Raw genomic sequence first — 26,129 nt, forward strand, 5'->3', positions numbered from 1 at the left:
GAAGGGCAGAAGAGTGACCTTACATCTTGTCAGAGTATCCATTCAAAAATATCTTCACTTGGAGGAAATTCCTGCATGTACTCTGAATCATTCAATAGTTACTCTCTTATCTGTTGAAAGTTGGGCTGTATTAGTCCTGGTGCTCTCAGAACTATCATCAATTTCTTAATGCTGTCCTAAATCCTGAAACCTTCAACTTACATGATTTTACAGCTAGGTATTAATTCAGGGAAAGTTTCCTAGCTGTAGTTCAGCTGTTTTTTCTTTCTTTTTTTGGACCAAAACAAAATAAGGATCCTGGAATTTATTGTGGAAATGACGTTGCAGTGCTGTAGCAGCAGAGATACATATGAATGTGCATTGGGACAGAAGCAAAGGATATGGATATTTAGACAAAGCATCTCATAGTTACAGGAGCTAATTGTCACTTCTCAGCCTGGAGCCTCTAGAGATCCCAGGGCAAACCTTAAATGTGTTGCTCTGAAATGGTTTCCTCTTGCTGTGATGCTGAGATACTTGGTACCTCAGTCCTACCTTTGGGGAACAATGATGGACAGCTGGATCACAGGCTGATGGATGTGCTGAGTTCTCTTATGGCCCAGGAGCAGCCACAGGGAACTGAAGAAAGCCAGCAGTCTAAACACTGTTTAAAGTAAAATATCTGCATTCAATTTTTTCCAGCCTCATGTTTTAAGTGTTGCTGAATAGTCCTGTAGATCTGTCCACTAGGATCTTGGACCTGCTTTTGAGAGGTTCCCAACCCCTCTGCTGGTTTTTTTAGAATGTAGAAGTTTGGGTGAATTCAGTGCCCTCATGAACTCAACATTTCCAATCTTTGTTTAAATCTCTGTTCAGGTCATGAGTGAGAGTGAATTTAAGACTCACAATTTACAGTTGATTTGTTTGGGATATATTTTAAGTACAAATAGAACGGTTCTGGCCTGATCTGGCAGATCAGGAGACTGGCACTCCACAGACCCTTCAAAAGTTCTCTTTGAGATTCAAAGGGTGTAAGTCATAGGGAATCTGCTCAGGACCATGATGTTTGTTCTGGTGGCTAATTATCCTTGTGGCTACAACATCAGTGCAGACCCGTCCCTAATTTATATATCTCACAGATTTTTCTAGGCCTTTTTACTGTTGGAAATCAGAGAGATAGGAAGGGTTTTGAGATCCATCATTCAATGCACGGATACAAATTGTATTGATTATATTGATTTACTTTCATATAGAGTTTTTTGATTGCAAAAGTATCTGGATTGTTTTAGAGAGTCATTGTAGAAAGAGGTGAGAAATACTTTAATGTAATCTGTTTCAATATGGAAAATGTATCACTCAGGTTTAGAATAATCTAAATTTGTTTTCATAACTATCAAGCAAGTTTTGCTTTTATTCTTTGTCTTTTGATTTACTCTCTGAATGCAAGAACACAGTGGTGGCTTGAGATCCTGGTGACCTGTGGGTCTTTTCCAGTAATTAGGTCCATGCTTGCTCCATGGGAGATTCAATTAAAAATGAGAGGGATTTATTATTATTCCCTACTGAAACCTCACATTATGTTCTTGAGTGTTTATGTGACAGCATTGAAATGAGAAAATTTACTTTATTTAATTCCATCCCTGTTCAAACATTATGGGCTCAAAAATTCCACTTGAGTGTTAGCATATCCCTTCTGTCCTCAGAAGAAGAGGTGAAAGAAAGAGAGGAGAAACGTAGAGGCTGCTCATGTGAGTGAACAAAACTAATTTGGCCCTGCACATTTGTGTGAGCTTGGGGGAGAAATGACGGAGATGTTCAGATTTTGAGAATTTAGTGCCTGAGACACATGTGAAGCATAGGACACACTTTTACATGTTGCAAAAGCCCCTGTGGCATGTTCCTGTGTGTCACCTCCCCACAGAAATACAAAGTTGTAACTCCTACATTACATACATGTTCTGTGGAAAAGCTGTACTGGACACAGAACACCTGGGGTGTTCTCTAAGGTCTGTCAGGGCATTATTGCGCTATTTCAGCGGTTTTTGCAATAAGAGTCGATACCCTCTTTAACTGCAGGGTTGACAGTCAAATCTCATTCACTGAAAGGACAAGATCTTCCAGTTTTTTAAGCATTTGATCTCTTAGCAGCAGCTCTCATGTGGTTGCTGTCCCACCAGACTGGAACATTCTGCAGGGTTAATTTCAGTTCTTATATATGAACTAGAACACAATTGTGCTGTGTGTCCACTCTCTGTCTACTCAGTAGAGAAAGCACCACCTGCAGATAGCACAAGTTGGCATATGTGATGCTCATATGATGACCTCTGTGTGTTTTGTTTTTTTGTTTTCCTTTTTAGATAATTGTGATGATGCATTGGTATCTCCCTTACCTTCAGCTGCCCTTACCAGTTCCTCTGAGCTCTTCAGTACTCACAGTCCCAGCTTTGCAAAACTCAACAGGCGAGATGGTAAGGTTGCAGTATGAAATGCCTAAACTATTAATTTTAATCACTTTTACAAAGAATAACTTCCTATGCTGTTTGTATGTAGTGCATTCAGAGCCGAGCTGAATAGAGCCATTAATTTATGCTCCTGAGAGTGAGCTATGTAGGAACAATTTCCTCCTTTATTATAGAAAGCTTCTATTAATTTTGAAGGTCTCCACTTCTTTAAAGAGTTTAAAGGTCCTTAGGTTTGAGACACTGTTCTAAAATGTAGGTGTTGAAGACAATAGCAACTAGGTATAAAATTCCAGTGGAATTCAGTGATTGCACAACTCTGCAGAAATAGTGAATGTGAAAGACAACTTTTCAGACATTTGCCATTAAGAATGTTTGAGGTCCAGATAATGAGGTGGAACTATTAATTTGAAGCATAGTACCAGAAAGGAGAAGTTGGCAGTATTTAGGATATTATTTGATATCCTGTTGCAAATTTGGGTTGTTGGCTCTTACCTTGTTTCCAAGGTAGAACCTCTAAAAGTGGAAGGCCCTGCATTATCGTATTACCTATGAATTTCATTTTAGGAAACACTAGAAAGATCACTACTAGAAAAAAAGATCTCAATTGAAAATAAATCAGAATTTTCATTCTTAAACATCCCTGAAATGTTTTTTAATCAAACACCATTTGATAAATCTATGGAAAGACAGTAAAGGACTCTCTCTTATATGCTTGGCACTAATGGTAAGGAGTTGCTTGGCCATTAAAGAGGTGTTAGATGGGAGTTACAATATCATATTTATATCTCGTGAACCAGAGTTCCTCAGCAAGTAAAAGGTTATATAGTAACTGCTTAACAAAAGAATGTTATAAACATTGAGCAAGATATTTGAATTTGCCCTGCCATTGTCTCCAACTGCTGGCTGAGATGGTCAATAGCTATGCTTATATGTTTGTGCAGATGGCTCTAATAGCTAATTTTATCTGTAGAAAAGAAGAAGAGGTTCAAAATCAGTATTGCAAGTCAAGCTCTGGCTGTTCTCTATATTAAAGAGACAATTAACAATGTTGGAAATTATGACAGGAGTTTCAATTTAAGGTCAGAAATTGAAATAGGTCATAGTTAGTTGTCCCACAGTAGTTTTGCCATGTAGTGAGGGGGAAGATATTGTAGTTTTCCAGCAATCCACTATTACATTGGTAAAGTCCATGCTGTCTTTTAGCACTAGTCATGGGAAAAGGATGGGCTATGTAAGGGCTTGATTTCAGCAACTTTTTCTTAATGTTTTGAGTGCTTATGTGATAACTGATGAGCTGAAGCCAACACAGGGACCTAGAAGCTAAAACTGTACCTTGTCTAATTCTTTTTATGCATGGGCTTATGTAGGAATGTGCAGATGTAATGGCAGCAGAGTTCATATGGGGACTTGGCTGTGGCAACCCCCAAAAACAATGAATCCTCACACAGATGCTCACTGCAGAATGGCTTTACCCACAGCCACAGTCCTTTCAGAAGTAAACCTGCTCCTGCCTTCCCCATGGCTGCAGTCCCTGCTTTGTGGTGGGCTTGGTCACAGCCATGCGCTTTGACATGCTCCAGCATGGCCTCGTGCACAGCACGGTGCTTCAAGGGAGTACCTCCTCCAGTGTGAACTTACCCTTGGACCACAGCCCCTTCTGAGGTACCAGCTGTGGTGCAGATGTAACCACAGCCACAGGCTCTTGGAGATGTACGTGCTCTGGCATGGGCTTCTTCACTGCCACAGACACCTGGGCTGTCCTTTTGCCACGGGGACTTGTCCACAGGTCACAGCCCCTTTGGCTCGAGTTCACACTGGAGTTCCAGCCTGCCCAGTGCACAGGAGCAGCAGAGATGCCCTGGCCACTTGCCAGCCCAGGGCCATGGGCACTGCTGTTACCAAAATGTTCCCAGGCCCAGCAGTCAGATGATGAGCAGTACAGCAAGCAGCAAAAGCAAAAAGTAGCTACTAATGAGCAGTAGACTCTAATAAACAAGGGAAGCAAGCCCCGTGGCAAACACAGAAGCTGCTGATTAATAGCTAACTAGCAGTAACAGCTGTAAATTCAATCTAGTACATTCCAATCAAATCTGTAATTATCTCGAGCCCTTTGGGGCCCATGTTGGGCACATGTCATGGACAAACCCCAGCAGCTCAGGCCTGCACAGCCACTCTCTCTGACTGGTGGGATGGGGGAGAGAATCACAAGAGTAAAAGTGAAACCATCACTCTGAACATCCCCCTTTTCCTCCTCCTTCATCCCCCAGTTTTAAATGCTGAGCATGATGCTATATGGGATGGGATATCCCTGAGGTCAGTAGGGGTCAGCTGTCCTGGCTGTGTCCACTCCCAAATTTTGCTTCTCCCTACCCTCCTCATTAGTGGTGTGGTGTGAGGAGCAGAAAAGGCCTTGGCCTATGTGTAAGCAGTTCTCAGCCACAACAGAAACAGCTCTGTATTGTCAACAGAGATAACTGTGCTTCCAGCACAATTAGCCCTATACCAGCTGCTGTGAAGAGAACCAAGTCTGATCTTGCCAGAGCAGTTCCTGTCCTTGGGTTGGAGGAGCAAGCAGTGGTAGGTGGGTGGCTGTAGAAACTTTCATAGACTTGTAACTTGAATGCAAATAGTAGATATCTTTACAGGAAATAACGTTTCCTAACAAGGACTGGGCTGTGGCTTTCTGATAATGTTGAATGCTTTGATGAGCTGGCTTAGCTTTGATTGTAATTGATAAGACAGTGCTGCAAGGAACAGAGCCTCTGGGTAGAAAGCCAGATGAATATATTTGTTAATGTAAACATGAATGCAACAAGTGAAGATGAATTTGTAAAGAACAACCCAGGCCTTTATTTACAAAAAGTTCTAATTCATCAAGTTTATTCAGTAATAGATAACAATAAGTAAAAGGCTGTTGTTAAAAAAAAAAAAAAAAGGCCTGCAGTAGTAGAATGTGCCATTTAAAAAAACAAACACACAAAGTACCCATGAGTAAAGCTTTGTGTGAACAGCTGAAAGTGCTTAATTAAAATGCTGATAAATCTGTACTGGTAATGCTAAAGAGCTAGTATAATTCTGATAAATATGATTCTGAGGTATGAAATATATTATTTACCCATGAGAGGGATTGATCATATTTTTTGTATACAGTAAATAAATAATGAAAAATAACAAGAAAATTGCTACAGTATGACTGCATCACCTAAGATTTTTCAGTTCTTATTAGCTCTCAGCCAGAGTAGTCAGTATAGGCAATTATGTATGTGAATATAAAGCATATATAATGTCAAAAAGAATTTGTTTTCTGGCCTGGAAGTGTTTGATCTGGGCATTAAAGTAAAATTCTGCAGCAGGGAAGCACTTAGTTGCAGTGGGAAGTCCAGGAGTTTTTAGTGCTATATAAAGCCATTTGAGCTGTTTGTAAGGCATGTAGGGTGGAAATAATAATGCCCTTTGCTTTATAATAATCAACTAAAAATAAGTATGGGCATCCTGAGCAGTTCTGGGGAAGATCAAAAAGCATTGACTGTATAACACTGGGCTTAAATGCAGTTTTTGAAACAACTATGGCAAAATGTACAAACAGTCTGAAAAAGAAACAAAAGTATTTGATCATGTTTTTTGGAATCATATGTGTCTCCAACTGAGAAACCATCAGATCCTTGCTCCCCACATATTTCTAACATTATGATTTGTTGCCATGGAGAATATGAACAGTGTGTCGGATATCTGTGGTATTGTTTTTCCACTGGGGTGTTTTCCTAATACCATGTTGAATGCCTCCTTTGAAATGATCCCCAGAAGATGTGAAATGTGTGAGCTGTGAGGAAGGATGGTGTAGCACAATGTGCAGGATCCTGTCTATACCATTGGGAACCTGGTGGGCAGAAAGAGGAAATATTGAGCATCCTGTCTCTCTCTTTTTTATGTGAGAAGCAGTTTGACAGCACACCTAGAACAGGTGTGCAGATCTGATGGGCATAATCAAAGCCAAATTTTTTGTCTTGTTTGCCTTTATGCCACACTTAGTAAAAGCTATATGGTCCTCTTCAATATCTTTGTGCCCAATTGCAGGAAAAAAGACCTTGGGCTATGCTTTTATCTGTTCAGAGGAGTTGATATCCTGTAAGTTGTGTTTTCAGTAGCCTGTCTTGTTGCTGTTAGAGCCTTCTTGTCCTTTGTCTTGGGCCTGTGCTGGCAAAAAGTCCACAGGGCAAGCATCAAGGTGGGTAGAGGAGCAAAAGGCTCTAAATGGTTGCTCTGCTTTGGTTGTGCTTTTTTTGCTACTTACTAAGAAAAGTACAGGATGGGTTGTTGACACACTATCAGGAATGATGTGCATGAAAGAAGTGTGCAGACACAGACTGTGCTGGAAGAAATGCCAGTATCCCTTCTGCAACCTGCTCTGTATAATGGAGTAAATGGGGAGGAAAAAGAACATTTATTGATTTTTGGCACTCACAGCATGTTTGGTGAGGATTTGGGATAACCACAGAAGCAGGCAGAAGCTACGTGTTTGCTTTATTAGTGGAAGTGAGAGACACCCAGTGGGAAAAGCTTCAGTTCTGCCCTCAGTCCTGCAGCCAATGCAGCTTTACTGTTGCAGGGATTTCAGCTGCATTCTTACTAGCAGTAGAATTACTGTCCACATGTGGAAATGGTAATGGTGGAAGGTTTGGGAGAGGGAAACACAGTGGGCATTCTTCTCCACAGGAAAAAAATATATGAAGCAGCTGCTGTTCTGTGAATACATGGCCTGTAACTGATATCTTTCTTGCAAGACCAGCTTTGGAGAGGTGATGCTATGAGCAGGTGTCATTGCTGTGTCTGCACTGCTTACATCTAAAGATGACGTTCCCAGCAGACAAATGTGCTCATGTAAAGAGAGATACAGTTCAGAGACACCATGTAATCTATGATTTTAGGGCTCAAGCTCAGCACAGATCTCCCAAATTTCTGTTCAGTGTGTATCATTTGTTTGACTTCAAAATTATAAGCCTGTGGTGTTGTGCTCAGGCTGGAAAATAGCAGTGCACAGTAAAGCCAAACACTTTTATGGAAAGCATATCACATTTCTGCCACTTCTGGCAGCAGAAGGGAGAAAGCATAAAGTAGATATTTAGTTATGATGTTTGACATGCTACTGGGAAACATCTGTGCTAACTGGCTTGGCTCAAGAACTTGTGTATAAACTAGAACATAGAAAGTAAAGCTTTTGTGTTTTTTTAATGGAAAAGTCACCAAATATTTTTGCTCTAAGTTATTTTCCTTCATCTAGTTGTTGTTCTCTATGTTGAATGAAGGAAAGATGAAAATGCTAACTTTCTTTTAATATGTGCTGAAAACATCTAGAATAGGCTCTTTTGAGTCATGAATGGAACAACTTTGCCAGAACTTCTGAGGCATATTTTTATATCGTATCAGTTCCTAGAATAAAACTGAGAAAAAAAAAAAAAAAAAAGAAGGAAAAGCAGCAACTATTGTGTTCAGAGTCTATTTTAGATACTGGATATTACAATCCAAAGGAAGTTTTTGCTGCCCTTGGCTCCTGTGTACAATAATCACAATTGTGTGTAGGAGAAATCTGTAGTTTGTTGTGTTTGAATACAGCTCTATAGTTTAAAGACACTGCTCTGCACTTTAAAGGCAGACAACATACTTTCTATATGGCACTTAAAAAATCAAAATAAAAAAAAAAACAACCCAGTGGTTAGGACTGTTAACAGGAGGTATTACAGTCTTACATAAGCTATATATAGGTATGGAGTTAAAAGAGCTATGAAGTAGTTAAAGAAGAAATCAGTGATGAAATTCCTAGTAGTCTCGTTAGGTGTTTCATGGCATGCTCATAGGAGAGTGTATTCTATTTAAGGCAGGTAAAATAATCAGTGATGATGAAGACTTCTGTTGTGATTGGAAAGGGTAAATCATGGCACTAAGAAGCAGTATGCATTGGTTTGGTTGCAAACTCTTTTCCCTGGAGAGTTCTTGTAGAGGAATGAAGGCTGGGTCATGCAGGGGAACAGGAAGAATACTCCATTCCAGGTATGGAATATATGTAGCTCTGTTTCAGGAGTTCAGATAAATCCTATATTAATAATTTGTAAATAATGACAATTATGACTATTCTTAGACAAAGGGATTTCAGTTGTCAGTTGAAAAGCACAATGCCATCCAGGAAAAACAAGATGTTTGTAAAAGTGCAGAGTTCTTGAAATTGATAGAAACCATATTTATTAATCTTTCAACTCTATTCACTTCAATGAACTTTTCATGGAGCAACTTTGAGACAGATCAGTTAATTTTATTCCTAATGTGATTGTGTTCACTGTAGTCATACTGGAGTGCTTTTTCCAAACTTCATTAATAAGGGCAAAACGAAAAGGTGTTGTGTTGCAGAAGCAGTGGCAGCTTAAAAATTGGCTGTCTTGGCTACTTGGTTGGTGGCTTGTGTTTTTCATAGCTGCGTTGGATGCTTATTGATGAGGCTGAATTGAACACCGGGCGTATGCAGAGAATAAATGTGTGCAAGGAGAAACGAGTTAAAGGAAAATAAGCATAGCCTGTAATTTTAGGGTGTAAAAGAAAGCAGGAGACGATAAAATATTATATTCCAGTCTGGATATTATTTTAACCATAATCTCCTATTTATTGTGGTGAGCAAAGTGGTAAAATGCAAGCAGTGGTTGCAGTTCTGTTTCACTGGCTTGGTGTTACCACAGTCCTGTTTAACCTCTAAAGGAATTCAAGGGATAGTGCAAATCTTTACTTTTAAAGGACAAACATTCATTACAAGCTTGTATCAGGGACAGCCTACTATCCAGTGTGAAGGCAGTCCTTTTAGTTGTTCAATCAAATGGTTTCTAGCTTTACAACAAATTATCTGAAATGCATTTATAAGCTGTAAATAAACCATTCTTTCAAACACTTAAGAGGGCTCAAATCAAAATAACTAGCATTTTGCATTTCTTTCAGAACATAGCAAAAAGGAAAATATCAAAGCAAAGTGCAAGTTACAAGTCCACGTTCCCAGAATTGCAAGGAGGGAATAGAAATGATTTTTTTTTTTTTTGTGTGTGTGTGTGTGTTACTGAACAATCTCATTGATGCTTGTACAGCTGAAAAAGAATAAATTTCCTTAAAATATCTTAGAAATTCAAAATTCCTCATGAGCTTTAGGTTAATGGAAATAACCTGATGGAAGCACACATCATGTAGTGTATTTCCTAATATGAAAATATGCATTTGCTCAAGTCCTCTGTGATGACATGAAATAATTTAGTGGTTCTTTATCAAGGATAATTTTTTTGTGCTGTCATGGTCATCTAAATTCTATTCATCCAATCTTTCAGGAGCTGGTGGCTGGTCCCCACTGGAGTCCAACGAGCAGCAGTGGCTCCAGGTTGATCTGGGAGACAGAGTGGAGGTGGTGGCGGTGGCCACCCAGGGCAGGTACGGGAGCTCGGACTGGGTGACCAGCTACGCGCTGATGTTCAGCGACACCGGCCGCAACTGGAGGCAGTACAGACAGGACGACAGCGTCTGGGTGAGTCTGAGCTGGCAGTGCCTTTGGCCCCAGATCTCTCTGGTTCAGGCTCATTCGGGCATCTGGAGGAGCAGCTCCGGTTGCACGTCCAAGGAGTGCTGCAGGGGTGAGAGAGCAGACCTGAGCGACTCCACGGGGCATTTTGATCTAAATGGGTTATGTCACCGACTGTCTGTGTAATACAAGTTTAGACCCTCAGGACTACATTGTTTTTCAGACTATGAGGATGATCAGGGCACTTAAAATGACCTGTGTGCTTTTGTGCTGGGTTGGCTCTGCTTCAGGCACACCAGGGTAAATGGGGCTAATCACCTCCGTGCTTTCTCCAGGAAAGATGAAAATTAATTCTATGCTTTATATGTGTTTGGCCAGAACAAGAGAGATCATGCTGAGGAAGATGGGTGGTAAATTGCTCCTCAGCTGGAGAAGGCTGGAGCTGCAGCATGGATTGTGGGATGATTTAGGAGACACACTTAAAGTGATCAAGGCTTTTTCTAATACTTTAATGCAGACTTGACCATTGCTATGTCACAATTTTAGTGTGTGGCTGTGCCAGATGCTGTCAGTAGGAGTGCTTGGGGCTGCAGTGGCACCATAGGTGTGGATGGAAAAGTTTAAAAGCCTTTCTTTTGTACAGAAAATGTCAATCGTTAGTGAATGGGTAAAAAATAGTGGGATTCTCCCCATGCTATGTGCTGTATTTCTGTGGATCAGTTGCCCTGATAGCATGAAAATATATGTTGTTAAAAGAAACAGGTTCTGCACAAAAATAAAGGGGAGCATGTTAAGTGTAACCAAGTAGACTTACGTTTTTTCTTTGGTTAATAGTTTGTTTAAATGCTGTGTCACAAAAGCAGGTTTTGCTTCCAGAACATGATGACTCTGAGTGATGGAGCTGGGGTACAGCAGGAAGAGGGGAGAAAGGCTGCTTAATTTTTCCCCAAGTGCGTGGTGGCAGTGGAGATACATGTGCAGGGTTGTGAACTTCTGTGCATCTAAAATCCATTGTATCATCACTCTGCTTTATCATGGTTTGATTCAGGGAATGCTAATGAAATCCTTCTTCCCTTAGAAAAGCAACTTTGGTCCTAAGATGGTCATAAAGTTGTCAAGTGCTTCACCTGTCACTTAAAATGTTATGTTAGTCTGTCTTTGCTCCCATACGTACATATATATATATATATATATATATATATATATATATATATATATATATATATATATGTATGTATGTATATAAGTATGTATGTATGTCTGTATTTAAAAGCAGTAGAATTTCATTTTGGATTGAATATAGTGATCATTTAATCTGTCCCTTGACTTCCACCCCAGGGAATCTGAAATCCATACGGAGATATTTTTAGAGATTTGGTGTCAGTTCAGTACTTCCTTGCCTGAAAATATTATTTGGCTTGTTAAAACTTTATATTAGAACAAGTTAATTTTTTATTACACGTCAAACTTTTCAGTCCTTTTCTTTCTGTAAACACTTGAACTTTTATTTTCTTTTGTAAATTTTTCTTTTTAAAGGGAAACTTGAAAAGACAACACATAGAATTTACCACAGGAAATCTTAATGCCCTAAGGATCTAATTTATGAGTTTCATATCTAGCACCTAGTATTGCACATGAGAATAAGAACAATTCATTTAACAGTGAAGTAGGATTTATGAGCAACTTGGACTCTCTTGTTTTACTAGAGTAATAAGGCATGAAGTTGATTCAGGGCAGATCCTGACAGAAGTTCCAAAGCCTCAGCAGACCTGGATGCTTGCTTTCTGGAGACATAATTTTTGTACATGGTTCTAATGGAAGCCACCGCAAGCTACAGAGGATAATTTTCTATATAATTGAGGAAAAATTAAATAGACTTTGGGTGTGGAAAAGGAAACAAGGGATTTGGATAATTTTCCTTTCACCTTAGTTTCTAGGAGTCACACTGAGCAAGTGAGCCAGTAATGTAATTCCAGACCAGAAGAACCGTTTGCTCCATGTTCCCACGGGGGCTTGAAGGATTTGTTAGGATGCCTTGCCAAACTTTCCTGGTGGAAATATCTGATAATGTAAATCTAAAGTGGGCTCATTTGACATTTCATTAGACACTTTAGTCCACCTAAACTGGCAAGTCTTATTAACACTTAGGAGCTTGTGTGTCTACCCACGAAATTAATGAAGATCAAGAATTCCTTATGTATAACTTTTATTCTAACTAAAGAAAAAGTTGATTTTTCTTCCCTGTCACTATTGAATTTGCTTCACTGAATTAAATTAGATCCAGAGAGCCATTCAGAGCACAAAGAAGAAAGCCAAAGAGGCTTTCAGAAGCATGTATAGAATTATAATTACAAATTATGCAGTGTTTCTCTCTTATTGGCAGTTATCCTTTCCTTAGGGTTTTTGTAACTAAGAAGAAACATAGAAGTCTGCTGTCCAGCTGAATGTTAAAGGTTTTTTTCAGACCCTTGGATGAAATGAGGACAAGCACAACATGGTGCTTGTCCTAAACATCTGGCTCTTGAATAGCTGTAAGGGAAGTTCTGCATTGCACACCCCTAGGAGAGAACCCTTGCCCTTGACTTAAGGTAGTGGACCATTTCACAAGGCTGAGAAAGCAGCCCCCCCAGGATAGCCTCCACTGTCACAGTCTGTGGCAGTGTACACTGTGCCAATCTGTCACAAGTGTGGTAGTTCCAGACTTGGGAATCTGTATCTGTGCTGGCTTTGGTTCAGCAATGTGTTTTTTTCTCAGCAGGAATGAAAACATCCCTCAATTATCAAGAGTGTTTCCAGCACAAACCCAAACCAGACCCCCATATCAATTTTTTTTTTTTTATCAGGTTGGGTGGTATGGTCTGTAAAAGAAGAATTTAAGGCAGTAGTTTCCTCTATCAGGGTGAGGTGGCAAATTACGAATCCTTAATTTCTACTCAACCCAGCTCAGATTTGATCTGCATTTTCTCCCAGTGCATGTGCATGACTCAGAGAGAAAGTCATGGTGTATTCCCAGTGGGTGATTCTGGAGTGCTCTCTTGGAGGAGCATGCACTGGCCCAGCCTTTCCCCACTGCATGTCACGGGGACATTGACCACATTGGGTGGGAACAACAGGAAGATAGCAGGGCCTTCAATAATCCCCAAGTAAACATGTCCATATGAAACTTTTCTTAATGATCCCATGAATGTCTGGTGGTCCCTACTGCAAGTGCTCTGATGCTCTGAGGAGTTGTTTCCAGCCCTGTGGGTCTAAGTTTGGCCCATCCATATGGCAGAGATGTTCTGCAGTGCATCGGAGACTGGGTGCATAAATTCTTTATTGGGCTGCCAATAAGACAGATGTTTGCACACCAGCATATATGACATATCACCAGTAAAAATCCCTTTCTCTTTATAGAGATTACAAGGCTTATTATCCTCCTCTCCCGGCTTGCATACAGCTCCCATCGACTTCCCTGTTAATGAGGACTGCATAGACAGATCGCAGGAGAATCAGAAAACCTTTTAAGTTTTCACTCAGCCTGTGTTTATGATGTTAGTAAATTCTGCAGCTGGAGTTGAAGACAAGACAGATTAGCCATTTAAAACCAATTTTCCAACCCCATTTGTATTTAAATAATCTTGTTACAAAGGGACTCTGTGGTTCAGAGCAAACTAGACTTATAATTATATTTTCAATATGGATAAATCAGCTATGTGTGGACACACTAGCTATTGATTGAGAGACATAAAACATAAATCTTATTGCTTGTAACAAGTAAATGATTTTTCAGTCTTTTTAAGTGTTGAATAATTCAGAATTTGCTTTACCTGCATACACATCACAGCTTGAGTCAGTCCAAACTGTGTATTTTACCGGGAGAAAAGTGTGGGTTGTGATACAATGCTATTTCATTTTAGATAGCAATTTTTATGCTATCTATATTGGAAAATACTTTACAAAGCTGAGAAACACAATTATGTAGGAATGTACAAAGGAAGAGATGAAACAGGCATAGATGTATGCAGCAGAAGGAGAAAAGAGATGTTCTTTATACAAAGTTTTGAAAGGAGAAGGGGAAGTTGTGGAGTTGGAGATAAAGGGAGACTGCTCTGACAGCGGCAGAGGAAGCTTTTATATTAGAACAATGAATCTGTGCAGAAAGGCAGTGAAGAGGGAAAATGGCATAGATAGCAAGGAGGTAGTTCACACTGTGTGCAGTCCCATGCACATACAGTGCACATTGAGGAGTGTGCTGGTTAGTGATGGTCAGCTGTTACCAGCTGACTGGGTTGGTGATTCTGATAAATCCATGTGCACTGCACATCGAAGGCAGAAGGTGGCTCTGGGTGGGAGAGGGGCTGTGAGCCCTAACCCCAAAGCTGCATCACAAGAACTGAAGTGCTTCTCTAGTGCTGGACCTTGGTCATGCAGGGAATAAATGCAGTACCCCAGTGGTGCTGTGCTTCTCGCTGGTGCGAGGATGCTGTGCGAGGGCTGGAGAGTTGGCACGAGGCTGAGGATGCACTAGGAATATGTAATTTCCAGGGGATCAGGAAAAGTGTTTAATAGAGGTGATAAAGATCCTTTGCATTCCCTTTCATTGGGAAACTTCTTACTTGCACGTGTGAGCTTTTGCTGAACCAGAGGCTTTTCTAATGAAATCTAGAGGAGGGTCACCCTTAATTGGCTTATAAATCTACAGGGGTGCTGTAAACTTTCCCATTCCACCCTAGCTGGATAATGACTCTGGAACTGTTTTGGTGAGTTAATTATTGTGAACATAGTTAGAATATTAATCTTCTTGTCAGATTTATTAATTGTGCTAATTTATTCTAAAGTATTTTTTAGCTCCTAATCCTAACACCCTCCAAGCAAGACCAGTGCAAATTTCCACATGTAGCAATGAGAAGTCCCACATTGTTTGCTTGGGTTAGAGAATGAGTTTCTGCTTGTCTTGTAATGCTTCCTGCTGTACTAATATTAAGATATATTTAAAGTCCTTTATGCACAGTAATTATTGCCAGTCAAATAGGTGTTAAGTGGTAAGGATCTACAGATTATTTTCTTTTCCATCACCTCTGCTCTAAGAAAAGAAAAAGAAGAAACAAAAAGCCAATTGCTACTTTCAAGTAGGAATGAAGAAAGCAATTGAGTCTTGCTGCAGGGGGAAGCAAGGTTTTCCAGAAGTTTTCGTTGCCAAGTTATTACAGATTTTGAAGAGGCAACCATTATCCCTTTGTTATAATTAGGACTGTTCAGTTTTAAGACTGCCTGATTCTGAGATGCTGTTTGTATGTTACTAATTTGCTTCTAATTCTGGTTTTTTGCTTACTGAGCTGGCTGCAAACACAGCCTCCTGAGTACATTCTCAGGAAATCTGTCTTTCTTGATAGCACCAGGGTGGTTCTTCTGTTGGGAGGATAATTCAGTGTCAGTATATCTGTTTTTGTAAAGTGCACTCTTCATGGATTTATGTCTGAATAAAATGGATATACTTAGATTTCAAATAACCCTTTACTGTTGAGATACTTGAGTTAGCCTTAAGCTAACTGAATTTTGTATGAATTCTGTGACCTTACAATGTGCTTTTATCGTTGGTTAACTGTAAAGTGATCTTGAGGTGGAGTCTAGAGAATTTCATGCTGATATTAACATGTTATCCATCAGCAATGTCTTCAGTAATTCTCTGTGCTTGGTGTTTGGCAGCAATTCACTCTGACCCAGAAAAAATTGCAAGAAACATGGTTATTCACAGTTTGTGCTGTTGTTACTGACTTCCCAGTCTTATGCCTTTGCAAACTGCCTGAAATTCATCTTTTCTGTAACCATTTCACACAGGAAGGCTGAGAAATGTTCTCTAATTTCTCATTCCTGCATCCCAGATCTTGTCTGTGATCTTGTTTCTCTGCTGCCTTGTGCTAGCAACTATAGGGTGTGACTCCACAGGGTTGGCCCTGATCGATTGGAGTGGGAAGAATGGTTGACATGGGTCTGGTTGGTGATGTCTGGTCCCAAAACATAAGTGTCTTCCAGCCATCTCCAGCCTTGTTTGTCTGCCACAAAGCTGTTGTTTTCCCCTCCAGAAAGAGGGGAAAATTTTGTTTGTGGCATGCTAGGATGGTTAATGTGGAAAACGGGGACATTTCCTCTTAGATGATGGAGCTTAGCCAGCAACTCTTTTGTATCAGTGGACCAAGTTTCATTATTTTTGTTTGCAAATTATATTCCATGGCATGTGAAGGCTTAAGTAGGTGCCTTTACAAATTCTGAATAAATATGGAACAAATATTTATATAATCCACATGCCTACAGAGCTCAGTGAGTTTCTTTGCAGTTGTTTGGTACATTTTTGGAACAACTGAGTGGCTCTAGCAGTCTGAAAAACCAATTCTTTTGTGGGGAACCAACTAGAAAGAGTACTCTTATTGTACTGTTACGTACTGTAAAATAAGACAAATTTCCTGCTGCTAAAGTGTGTCACTTCACTTCTATTGATTCACTATTAGATTAATCCAAATAAATAAACTGGTTTGAGTTGTAGTGTTCAGGTCTTCAGTAGCTGTTACAAGATTGTACTGATTTTGCTCTGAGCCCTTTCTAAATGTTGGATTAATCCTGTAGTGAGAAGCTCATGAGCAGAGAAACAGAAACCTGTTGCTTGTGGCTAGTGAGAAAGAGAGGCAAGCAATGAACATTGCAATTGAACATTGCAAACCCCTCCAGGACTGGCAGAGGGGTGTGATCTTATGTAAGACACCAGGTTAATGATGAGACATACTTGTAAAGTGATTGGAAAGAGGAGAAAGGAGAGAAATGGAGATGAGAGGTAAAAAGTTATGATCAGTGACCAGAGCTTCAGTATCTAAGATGGAAGTAAAGAACAGTTTCATTTCATCTTCAGTCAGCATCAGCAGAAACTGAGGGTCTTTCATTTCTGCTCATCCTCTTCATCTTGGTTAGCAGATTTGTGTTCAACTTTGGGTTAATGTACCCAGTGTTTCCTGCTGTTAAACACCTATCAGCTGCAGAGAGGCCCCTACAAACTGTTCCTGAGGTACTTCCTTGAAAAAGCGTTGTTTTCACAGAAACTTTTTTTCAGCACTAGGACTTGATCTTTGCATAGTGGCAATACAGGAATGGGGAGATGGAAAAACAGATAGGTCCAGATGATTTATGGGGATGACCCTGATTTATTAAAACTTTAATTTCCTTAGGCTGTTTGTTAAAAGTCCCATGTTCTGCAAGTGTCTTTGGTTGTGTAGATAATCTGCTGCATCACTCCTTTATGGTCTGATTGGGAGCCTGTTGCTGTCCCTGGGACCCTTTCCCCTCAGGGATTCCCGAACTGTAAGGATAATGAAATGTTCTGCCTTGAATGAACACAATGCCTTTTTTTGCTTTTTCTTCTTAACTGATGTGTAAGCCAAGGTGACCTTGTTACATATTTTAAAAAGCAAAAACAAACAAACAAATTTGTGTAGTCACACAATTAGAATTGTCTGATAAGTAATATTTTCTTGCTTTTATGCAAGCCTAGAACTTCTGTAGTGACATCATCTTATGATGGAAATATGATCTTTGCAGAATTCCTTCCTCCCAAACCCCTAGTCATTTCAGCTAATAGAGATTTATTAATTTATTTTTTTTTACACTGAAGAGGGGACTTTTTTTGCCTTGCATGAAGAACTTTAAAATTATTTGTTTTCATTGTCATTAAGAAATGAGTTTTATGAGATTTATTTTTTTTAACTGTCCATGCCTGTACTGGGATATTCCAAGTCTGGTAACAGTGTTTCTCTAATGATTAATATAGAAAAAAAATATAAATATTTAATATATTTTATTAGACCTTTTCCCTAAATAGAAAAGAAAGAACTATTAGTGAAAATAGTGGTATTTTAAAAAAAATATTCAATTATTATTCTTATTTTGAAGGATCTCTTTTAATATGTTGCTTTTCCAGATGTGGAGTGCATATTTTACATTCTTTCAGTGACTTCCAAATTTTAGTGCATGACAACTTTCAAAACACTTATATAGTCATTAATCTTGAAGGTTATTATACCAATTGTACTTTTGATTGTCAAAGCTGTTTCTCAGGGAATGGGGTAAGATAGAAGTCCTTAATGGATCCCTTGAGGTACAAATAAGTAAGAACAAAATTTGTCTGTGGAATAAATAAGCCTGTCTGTGTTCCTTTGAAATTTAACTGAACTGAAATTTTTTGATGTGTGTCTGACACTTTTGGGGAGCAGCCTACACCTGCTCTGCAGGAGTTAGCTAACATTTGTAGGTTAGTAATCAAACATGAAAATAAACTGTTAGCAAGCCAAAGGAGAGAGTAAATCCTGACACAACAGTACTTGAAGAACTTTTACCCTTCAGGGAAAATAAATATACTGAGTTGAGGGTACAAATGCAATTCTGAAAAGATGAAAGGTTCTATATATAGACACCTTTACAGCTTGAAGGAGAGATGAGATTTGACTCAAATAAAAACTAGTCAACTGTTGTGCTCTGAGAAACTAAATGTGAGTCACATTTTTATTTTAAATATGTGGACTCCCATGTGAGTGATAAGAATGGACAAATCTCTGGAGAAGATTCTAGCTGTCTTGAGATGAGGTTTGCTAGACTTTGTGGAGAATTTGTATGGAAAGACTTTGCCTTGGAGCATTTCAGGTTTAGGTTCAGCTTGTAAAAATGATGATTTCATTTACAAAACTTCCATTTGGAAATCAGACTTACCATTTTAAAATCCATTGCCTCAGAGGAGTCTTAGTCTGGATAGAAAGTCAAGAAAGCATCCAAACCTGTCCTAGTTAATTTAGAAAAGCTGATCCAAAAGAACTTTACACTTTTTTGCTTGGGAACTGCTTTAAAGACTAAAGCAATTCCAGCAATGACTAGCAATTCTATTCACTCTCCTATAAATCCCCATGGATCCAAGAGGTGCGGGTTCTTTTGGTGCTGGAATGATAGCCAATTTTAGCTGGTGCTTTCAAATCTTTTCTCTGGGTGCTTTGGGGAGAAACAGAGATTCTTAAGATTGTAGGGCAGGAGTTTACTTGTAGTATCAAAGGAAAACTGCACTCTGTGTTCTGGATCCAGATTTTGTATTTCTGTTATACAGTTTGCTGACACAGGGGGACTTTCTAAACATCTAAAGTGTGTTTTACATCCTCTGTGTCAGACCTGAACCTCTGTTTTCTTCTGGGCACAAATGCTGCACTACAGACCTGGTCCACAGTTACCCATTTCTCCTTGCTGAGTCCTTCAGACCAAGAGTGTTTGGATGCCAGTCAGAATATGTGTGTGCCTGGTGGAAAAATCTTAATGTTAGCAGTACACATTAATGGTAATACTTGCAAATTCCATATGTTCAGCAGATGCTTTTTCATTTAGGCTTCAGTTAAAAAAAGTTAAATAGGATAAGGAAAGGAAAAATACTGAAAACATGTCTCCTGAAAAGCCTTCTGTGATCTGTTATTCAGTAAATTAATAGAGATAGGTTTTGGTCAGGAGAGCAGATACTAAGAATCATCCTCTTGAAGGATACCTTACAAATTCTGCCTTCTTGCATCACACAATACTTCAGGGAAAAGGCTTTGTCTCCAAGGAAGAGAGCACACGTCAGTATTGTTCCCATAAAGCAGTCTCTGGAGAAAAGCTATTCTTTAGAGATTTAGGAAAGATTTCCACGTCATGGCTTCTACGTTGTTTTGCAATGGAATCATTGTTCAAGCATCTGTCACTTTGTTCATTATGTGTCTTTACAATGGGTAGTTTTCCTTGCTTTTAATTTGTGTTCCAGATGCATGTATTCAGGCTTTTATGTGCATCCAATATGTGATCCTTCATAAGCACTCTCTAATATCTTTACACTTTCTAACTTATGCTTATTTCTTGTTACAAATTCACAAGCACACTACCAAACCCATGAATGATTTATGTTGAAGAAGGTTTGAGATTAGTGCACTGAAATATGCAGTCTTTTCTTGGCTTTTTTTCCTCTGAAAGGGAGATCAAAATTCTTGATTTTAGTGTTGAGAACAGTTTTGTAATGTCTAAAGCAGAGTTAGATCCCAGAGTTAGAACCCAAGTTTCTTATTACATCAGTGCAGACAGCTGAAGTGTGCAGCTGACTTTTGTAGAAAGCACTTAGTATTAAGAAATTACACCCAACAAACCATAACAAAGTTCAGTCAGCCAAAGCCAGGGCAATCTCTGTGGAAGGATTTCAAACATTTCAAGTAGTTGTGATTTGTATCACAGTAACATAGTTCATGACTGACACATTTACAGGTAGTAATTCCCACTGGCAGCAAATCTCAAGTTTAGGTACTATAGCAAGGAGAAAACATTCTGATGCACTCTGCTGTCCTACTATCTACAGAACTGTGGGATTCATGAAAAGATGCACAAAGAAAGGGAAAGATAGTCACCTTTTAAGAAACTGACTCTGAAATCTGATGGCCATGGAGGTCATGTCTAGTAGCTTCTGGATGTGTTGGCTACATTTCCTCATAGAAGGGGAGTTTTGAGTACCGCGGGAATGAAAAAGGCATCTTCCTGCCTTATCCATTAATGCCGTTTCCCTTCTTTTTTCTTTTTTTTTTTCTCTCATTTTACTTTTTCCCTTAACTGCTCTTCTGTCCCACTAGACTGGGCCACAATAGACTGCTTTTGTTTTGGTTGCTTATCCAGCTGGAGTATATATTATAGTGAAGAGGATAGCAGAGATTAACCTAGATAGCCTTTATTTATAGAATTCAGAGGTATGTTTAATTTCTCAGTGGAAATTATCATGGGGAAAAGGATTTAAAGATAGTTATGGAGATTCTGGAAGTTCTTAATACCTCCTTTTTAGTGGGACACTTCTTGTTACCTCTACTTAAAGTAAATAGTAACTGACTTTGAACAGTGCTTTCTAAAATCTGTGAGGTTATTCAGGTACAAGTAACTACTCATCTGAATGAAGGTTTTAGCCCGTGATCTGGCACACATATGGGCACTTAACTCATGCATTTACATTTACAGAATGAGCCATGAAGCATAGCAATTTAGAAATGAGGAAATCTGAAATGTTGATTCCACATAACTCTGTAATAAAACTTCCAGTGGTGCCAGGATTTCATCCCACTCCTGTAATTAGGTGCTCAACACAAGATATTGTAGAGTAAGGGCTTTGTAGTTACGTACTTGCTGAACTTGGAAGTTACTTACTTAGTTTTCTTATTTGCTCTAAAGCTGTTTTTTCTCCTTTTTTTTCTTTTTTTTTTTTCTTTCCTCCTTAGAAAACTGTTTCTCTACCAATTTGTTCATCTTAGGGGGCTTTCTTCTTGCCTACATTTTGTGGATAGCCAGAGTCATTAGAAGCAAATGCATATCTGCAGCCTGATGTTTAAAACAAACTGCAGCAGCAGCACGTTGCCATGAAACAAGGCCTTGATTCCACACTATCCTTCACCTAACTTTGCTTCTTTTTTTCCCTCTGCCATGCTGGAGGTCAGCTTTTAGTGCTTAGCCTTAGTATTCGAAGGCTTATAATGGTATCAATGTTTATGGACACTGGTTTATGTCCATGGACATTATTTGGTTATAGCCCTGTAAAATATGTGTGCTATTCCAGCCTGAGAAATATGTGCATGTGGTTCTGCATACATCACCAGAAAGGTTAACAGAAATGGTGATCTGCAAGGAATATTCTTACGAAATTAAAGACTCACAGATATTTAAGGCAGGTTTGAAGAGTTATTGGCAAACATGCAGAGCAGTTGTGTGTGTGTATATGTGTAAAAATAAATTAAATTCACAGGACAGTGGAGAAGCAAATCTGACACATAGAGGAAAGGCAGAGTTTCAGGTGGCATTCATCCAGCCATATCTGCAAGAATGCAATGATGATGATTTATAATTACTCTGATGAAAATAATGATAATTTTGCTGCCACTTTTTTGCTGTGGTCTTGGGAGAATAAGTAATTATGCAACGATCAGTCGATTCTACATATTCACAAATTTAGCTATTTATCATAATTAGTTTAGTCCCTTGGAATTAGTCCAGACTTTTACTTCATACAGTTGGTTGTAAAAGGAAAGTGGAAGGAAGCAAATTTCCTTTATCTGATACACCAAATCAAAGTTTGATCTACACTAACACAGTCCTCATTATTGACTGCAGGACTTGTTTATTCTTCTAGGTTAAAAAAAAAACAAACCAATAAATAAAAAAAATACAATTAAACCCTCACAGAGAAGCCATCTATGTCTCCTCTTTGGAGATGCTTTCAGTGGACATCAAAACACACCTTTTCTGCATTTTATCCACATTTTATCTGCTAGATGTTCAGTGGTCAAGTTAGATTGAATTAGGGGGATTCAGGCTTTGTGTTTGCTTACATGCCCACCAAAGCCTGGTTATCTCCATCCTAATATTGTCATTCAAGGAAATAATCTGATTTTGTGGCATCCAAAGCCCTTGTTCCTTATGAAGCCATTTTATTCTTGACTATGTTTTTGACAGCTCTGTAGCCAGAAAATATTTTGTCCCAAGCCCTCCACCCTCCACATAAAAAAAGATCCTACCAAAACTAAAAATGCCATTGACTTTGAGGTGAATAGAAAGAGGCATGCTAAAGAGTAACAGAAGGATGTCCAGGTACACAGACAAATTCCTGGATATTACCAGAGAATTCCACGTTAAGCTGAACATCAATTTTGATGCTGTTTGTCTGTAAGATTACCAAGTAACTAGAATCCTCTTGCTGCCTTCTAGGGACCCTTATGCATTCAGGCATGAAACCTAATACAGCATCAAATGGTCCCAGAGGGTTTATTTGTCTGGGCAGCAGCAGGCAGAGTGATAAACAAAATGTCACAGATGAAGGAGCAGTGCAGGCAGTCCTACATGTCTAGCAGCTATAGACAGTGAGCTGTGGTCTGTCCCTTAACAATTTGTCTTAAATCATGCAATTAGGCATCTTTTTTTATCACATGCTAATCACTACCTTCCTGGCCCAATTACACCTGCTAGCTTTCAAGCTCATGGTTATATAAATGTAATTCAGATTTGGCAAATAGACTGAACTTTTTTCACGTTCTTAATAGCTGTTTGCAAGCTGAAATTGCAGCATTTATATTGCTCAAATCCCTGTTTCTTCATCTCTGTGTGGTCATATACTTCTTGCTACCTTGGGTCATTTTTCTAGGTCTTGATATGCCTTGGACCTCCCTCAGGGGCGAAAGCACAGCTGATCAACACCAAATGCTTCATTTCCTGAGGTATTCCCATGATAAGGTGAGTGGTTGTGGCCCAGAGACACATTCAGGTTCCCTGTGGCTTTCTGATCTTCTGGCCCAGTGAGCCAGAATGAAATGACTCTTCTCTTAGTGGCAAACAATGAGAGAAATGATGGCTCCATGGTGAGCCTTCCTGCAGACGAGACGCTGAGCTGGACCTAAGTCCTTCACTTCCAAGTGAGCACAGGTGTTTCATTCCCAAGGTGTCTGTTTCTTGTTACCTTGTATTCTTTTCCAGCCATTTCCATTTGTAATGACATCAAGGGTGCTGCTGGCATTAGAGACCACTGCCTGTTTAGTGGGTCCACCTTCAGGAGGAACATTAACAGAAACAGCAGCAAAATACCTGACTGCTATCCAGAGAAACAGGGCTGCAGGAAATTAGGGAACCTTTGTGTCAAATGGTCAGAGTCCAAGTCTCCTGGGTCAACCAAATGTTTGTTCTCCTGAGAGGCTGAGGATCCCAGCTTTAAATTTCGAAGGCTTAAATTTGCTCAAATCATTTTGTGAGTCTTTAGATGAATTTAGTTTAATGGTTACATAAATTTTTGGGCAGTGGTAGAAGGGACTCTATTCCACTGCAGAAGAACTGAAATAATATGGCAGTAGGCTTAGGCAGATCAATATCACTCTTCTGTGCAATTTTTAAAAACCAAAGTTGCAGCAGAAAAGCCAGTTATTGCAATGCTACTTAATTCATTTAGCAATATAGTGCATTGATTGATATTGTCATAAATAACAAGCCACTTCATCTGTGCCCCCTTGCTGCCCTATCATATTACATATACAGGCTAAGATGAAAAAACAGCTGCAGCCCTTCTGAGCCTCAGGCTAACAAGCCTTATTGATTGCACTTGTCGTGAGTAATCTAAAGCTAAAAGATAGAAGCCCATAGGATTTGTATCTAAGCATCATAGCCAGGTTTGAGCCCACACCATCTTCTAGGTGGGTAGTGCCTGTGGAAGCTATGCTGATTTCTAGGCAGCTGACGTTTTACTGGAAACAAGTGCAAGCAGAAGAGTCATGTTCTGAGCAGTGATTGGCAAAATCAATCCTAATTAGGCTGCAGATATGCAAGGCCACTTCTAGACCTGAGTCTTTCCTTGATCCCTTTTAATTATGTATTCAGATCAAAATGACACCCTGAGCTATTATCCTGCTTGTTAAACCCACTCAGTCACTTGTTGTCTGAGCAAATGAATCTACGTTTCACTAAGCAGCATAAATGGTTGCCTCTGTCAGTCTACACCGAGGGAGCTGCAGCTGTGTCCTTCAACAGCTTGGATTCCAGGGCTCACTGCAAAACTTCGGGGTAACTTTGTGCAAGTTGACTTCGCACTCAATCAAACTTGAACTGTCACTTGTTCTTTTCCTCTATGGGATTTCAGAGGTACCTCCTTTATAGGTGTTAAATCAGAGCACTTTACAAGTATTTATAAGGGAACAAAAGGTGTTTCTTTTGTTTGCTTGCTGGTTTTTATCTCACATATGAGCTGTAACTCCTTGCCTTGCACCTCCCAGAAAAAGGAAGAGAAGAACATGTTAGGTGTGGGACCTTAGTGGCTTGAATTCACTAATTAGCAGGGCTGACAGTCAGGGGCAAGAGAGGAGCAAAGGCTGCTACATCAGTGTGCATTTGGGGCTAATTCGGTATTGTAGACATGACCTTTTCTCTAAAAATCTGCTGCAGACACAGATTTCTTGGGCCACTGTGGCATGCTAAGGTGTGAGATGGTCAGTGACACTGGGTAAAACACCTGACCTAGCAGAAAATTCCCTCAACTTGCATATGGGTGAAATAGCAGGTAGAACAGGATGGTAATAATAAAAGTATTAAAACCATATTTATAAAATATTGGGTTTTTTTTTTGAAAGGGATGAGCAGAATACTTTGAGGCAAGCTACTGTATTCCTGCGGTTGCTCATTCAGTAAAAGGCTAAACTGAGTATGACAGAGAAAGCTAGAAAACTTTCTAGTGTTAAAATAGGTGCTATTGTGGGACACAGTGAAGGTTATGCCAATGAAGGTGTTTGCTTTACATGGAGATCAGCAGATTTCAGTGTGTATTTAGATCAATGAGTCATCTTCCCTGCTTACAGAGACTGGTAGAGTCCCTTCTATAGAACCCCTCCCTCTTTCTTTTCACCTTTATTTTCTATTTTTTTTCTCTTCAGTGTAGTTTTGCTGCTCATATTATTTAGTCCTTCTACCAGCTTTGCTGGATGTAATTTCCTTATGTGCTATTTGTTTTAGTGCTTTTATTAACTTTTATAGCACAGGTTTTGTTGCCACTTAGCTACTAAACATTAATGTGGTGCATACAAAAAATATAGCTCACTACTTACTCTAAGAAGTAGCAAAGGGAGCCATTGGTACCATTCCTGTAAGAAATGCCATGAACTCAAGATTTCAGGAATAAAAACCAAGGAGAAAAAAAAGTCTTGGTTTCATAAAGCTTAATTCTTTAAAAGTCATTGGATACTAATTTTGCTAGAGAACATAATCACATAGTTGGAGAGGAGTTTTTTTTCATTTTCCTTTGGTTTTGGGATACAACTGAAAATTCTGGTCCACTACTGTTCTCAAAACGAAAGCTATAAGTAGGGCTTTTATTTGTGTGTGTTATATGTGACCTTGGACTTCATTCTGTGATCCCAAGGGTCATTTCCAGGGTTCATTAGTCCTTGTGTATTGCAATTTTCTGGTAATGTTGGAGGCACTTCTGGACCTGCTACCCATTGGGCAAGGCTTTAAAGGCCTCTTTGGAAATACATACTGAATAATGCTATTCGTGTTCTAATATGCCACAGGTTAAGTGGAATTTGTTTTATTCAGCTTGGGGTTTAGTTGGTCCAATATCAGTT

At 39.3% G+C, this 26,129-nt stretch overlaps 1 protein-coding gene across 3 annotated transcripts in view; it reads left to right on the forward strand.

The window, feature by feature from the left end:
• CNTNAP5 (contactin associated protein family member 5) overlaps positions 1-26,129 on the forward strand; it is a 275,673-nt gene that overhangs the window by 66,600 nt on the left and 182,944 nt on the right. For all 3 annotated transcript variants that reach the window (XM_088058844.1, XM_088058842.1, XM_088058845.1), the window contains exons 2-3: positions 2,337-2,447; positions 9,794-9,987. In XM_088058844.1, the coding sequence (XP_087914970.1) occupies positions 2,337-2,447; positions 9,794-9,987 (305 nt within the window). The remainder of the gene's footprint in view (positions 1-2,336; positions 2,448-9,793; positions 9,988-26,129) is intronic.

This window comes from Pseudopodoces humilis, chromosome 8 (genome assembly GCF_049639895.1).
Source record: "Pseudopodoces humilis isolate 2021_Gansu_Grassland_sample_001 chromosome 8, ASM4963989v1, whole genome shotgun sequence".
NCBI classification, from domain to species: Eukaryota; Metazoa; Chordata; class Aves; order Passeriformes; family Paridae; genus Pseudopodoces; species Pseudopodoces humilis.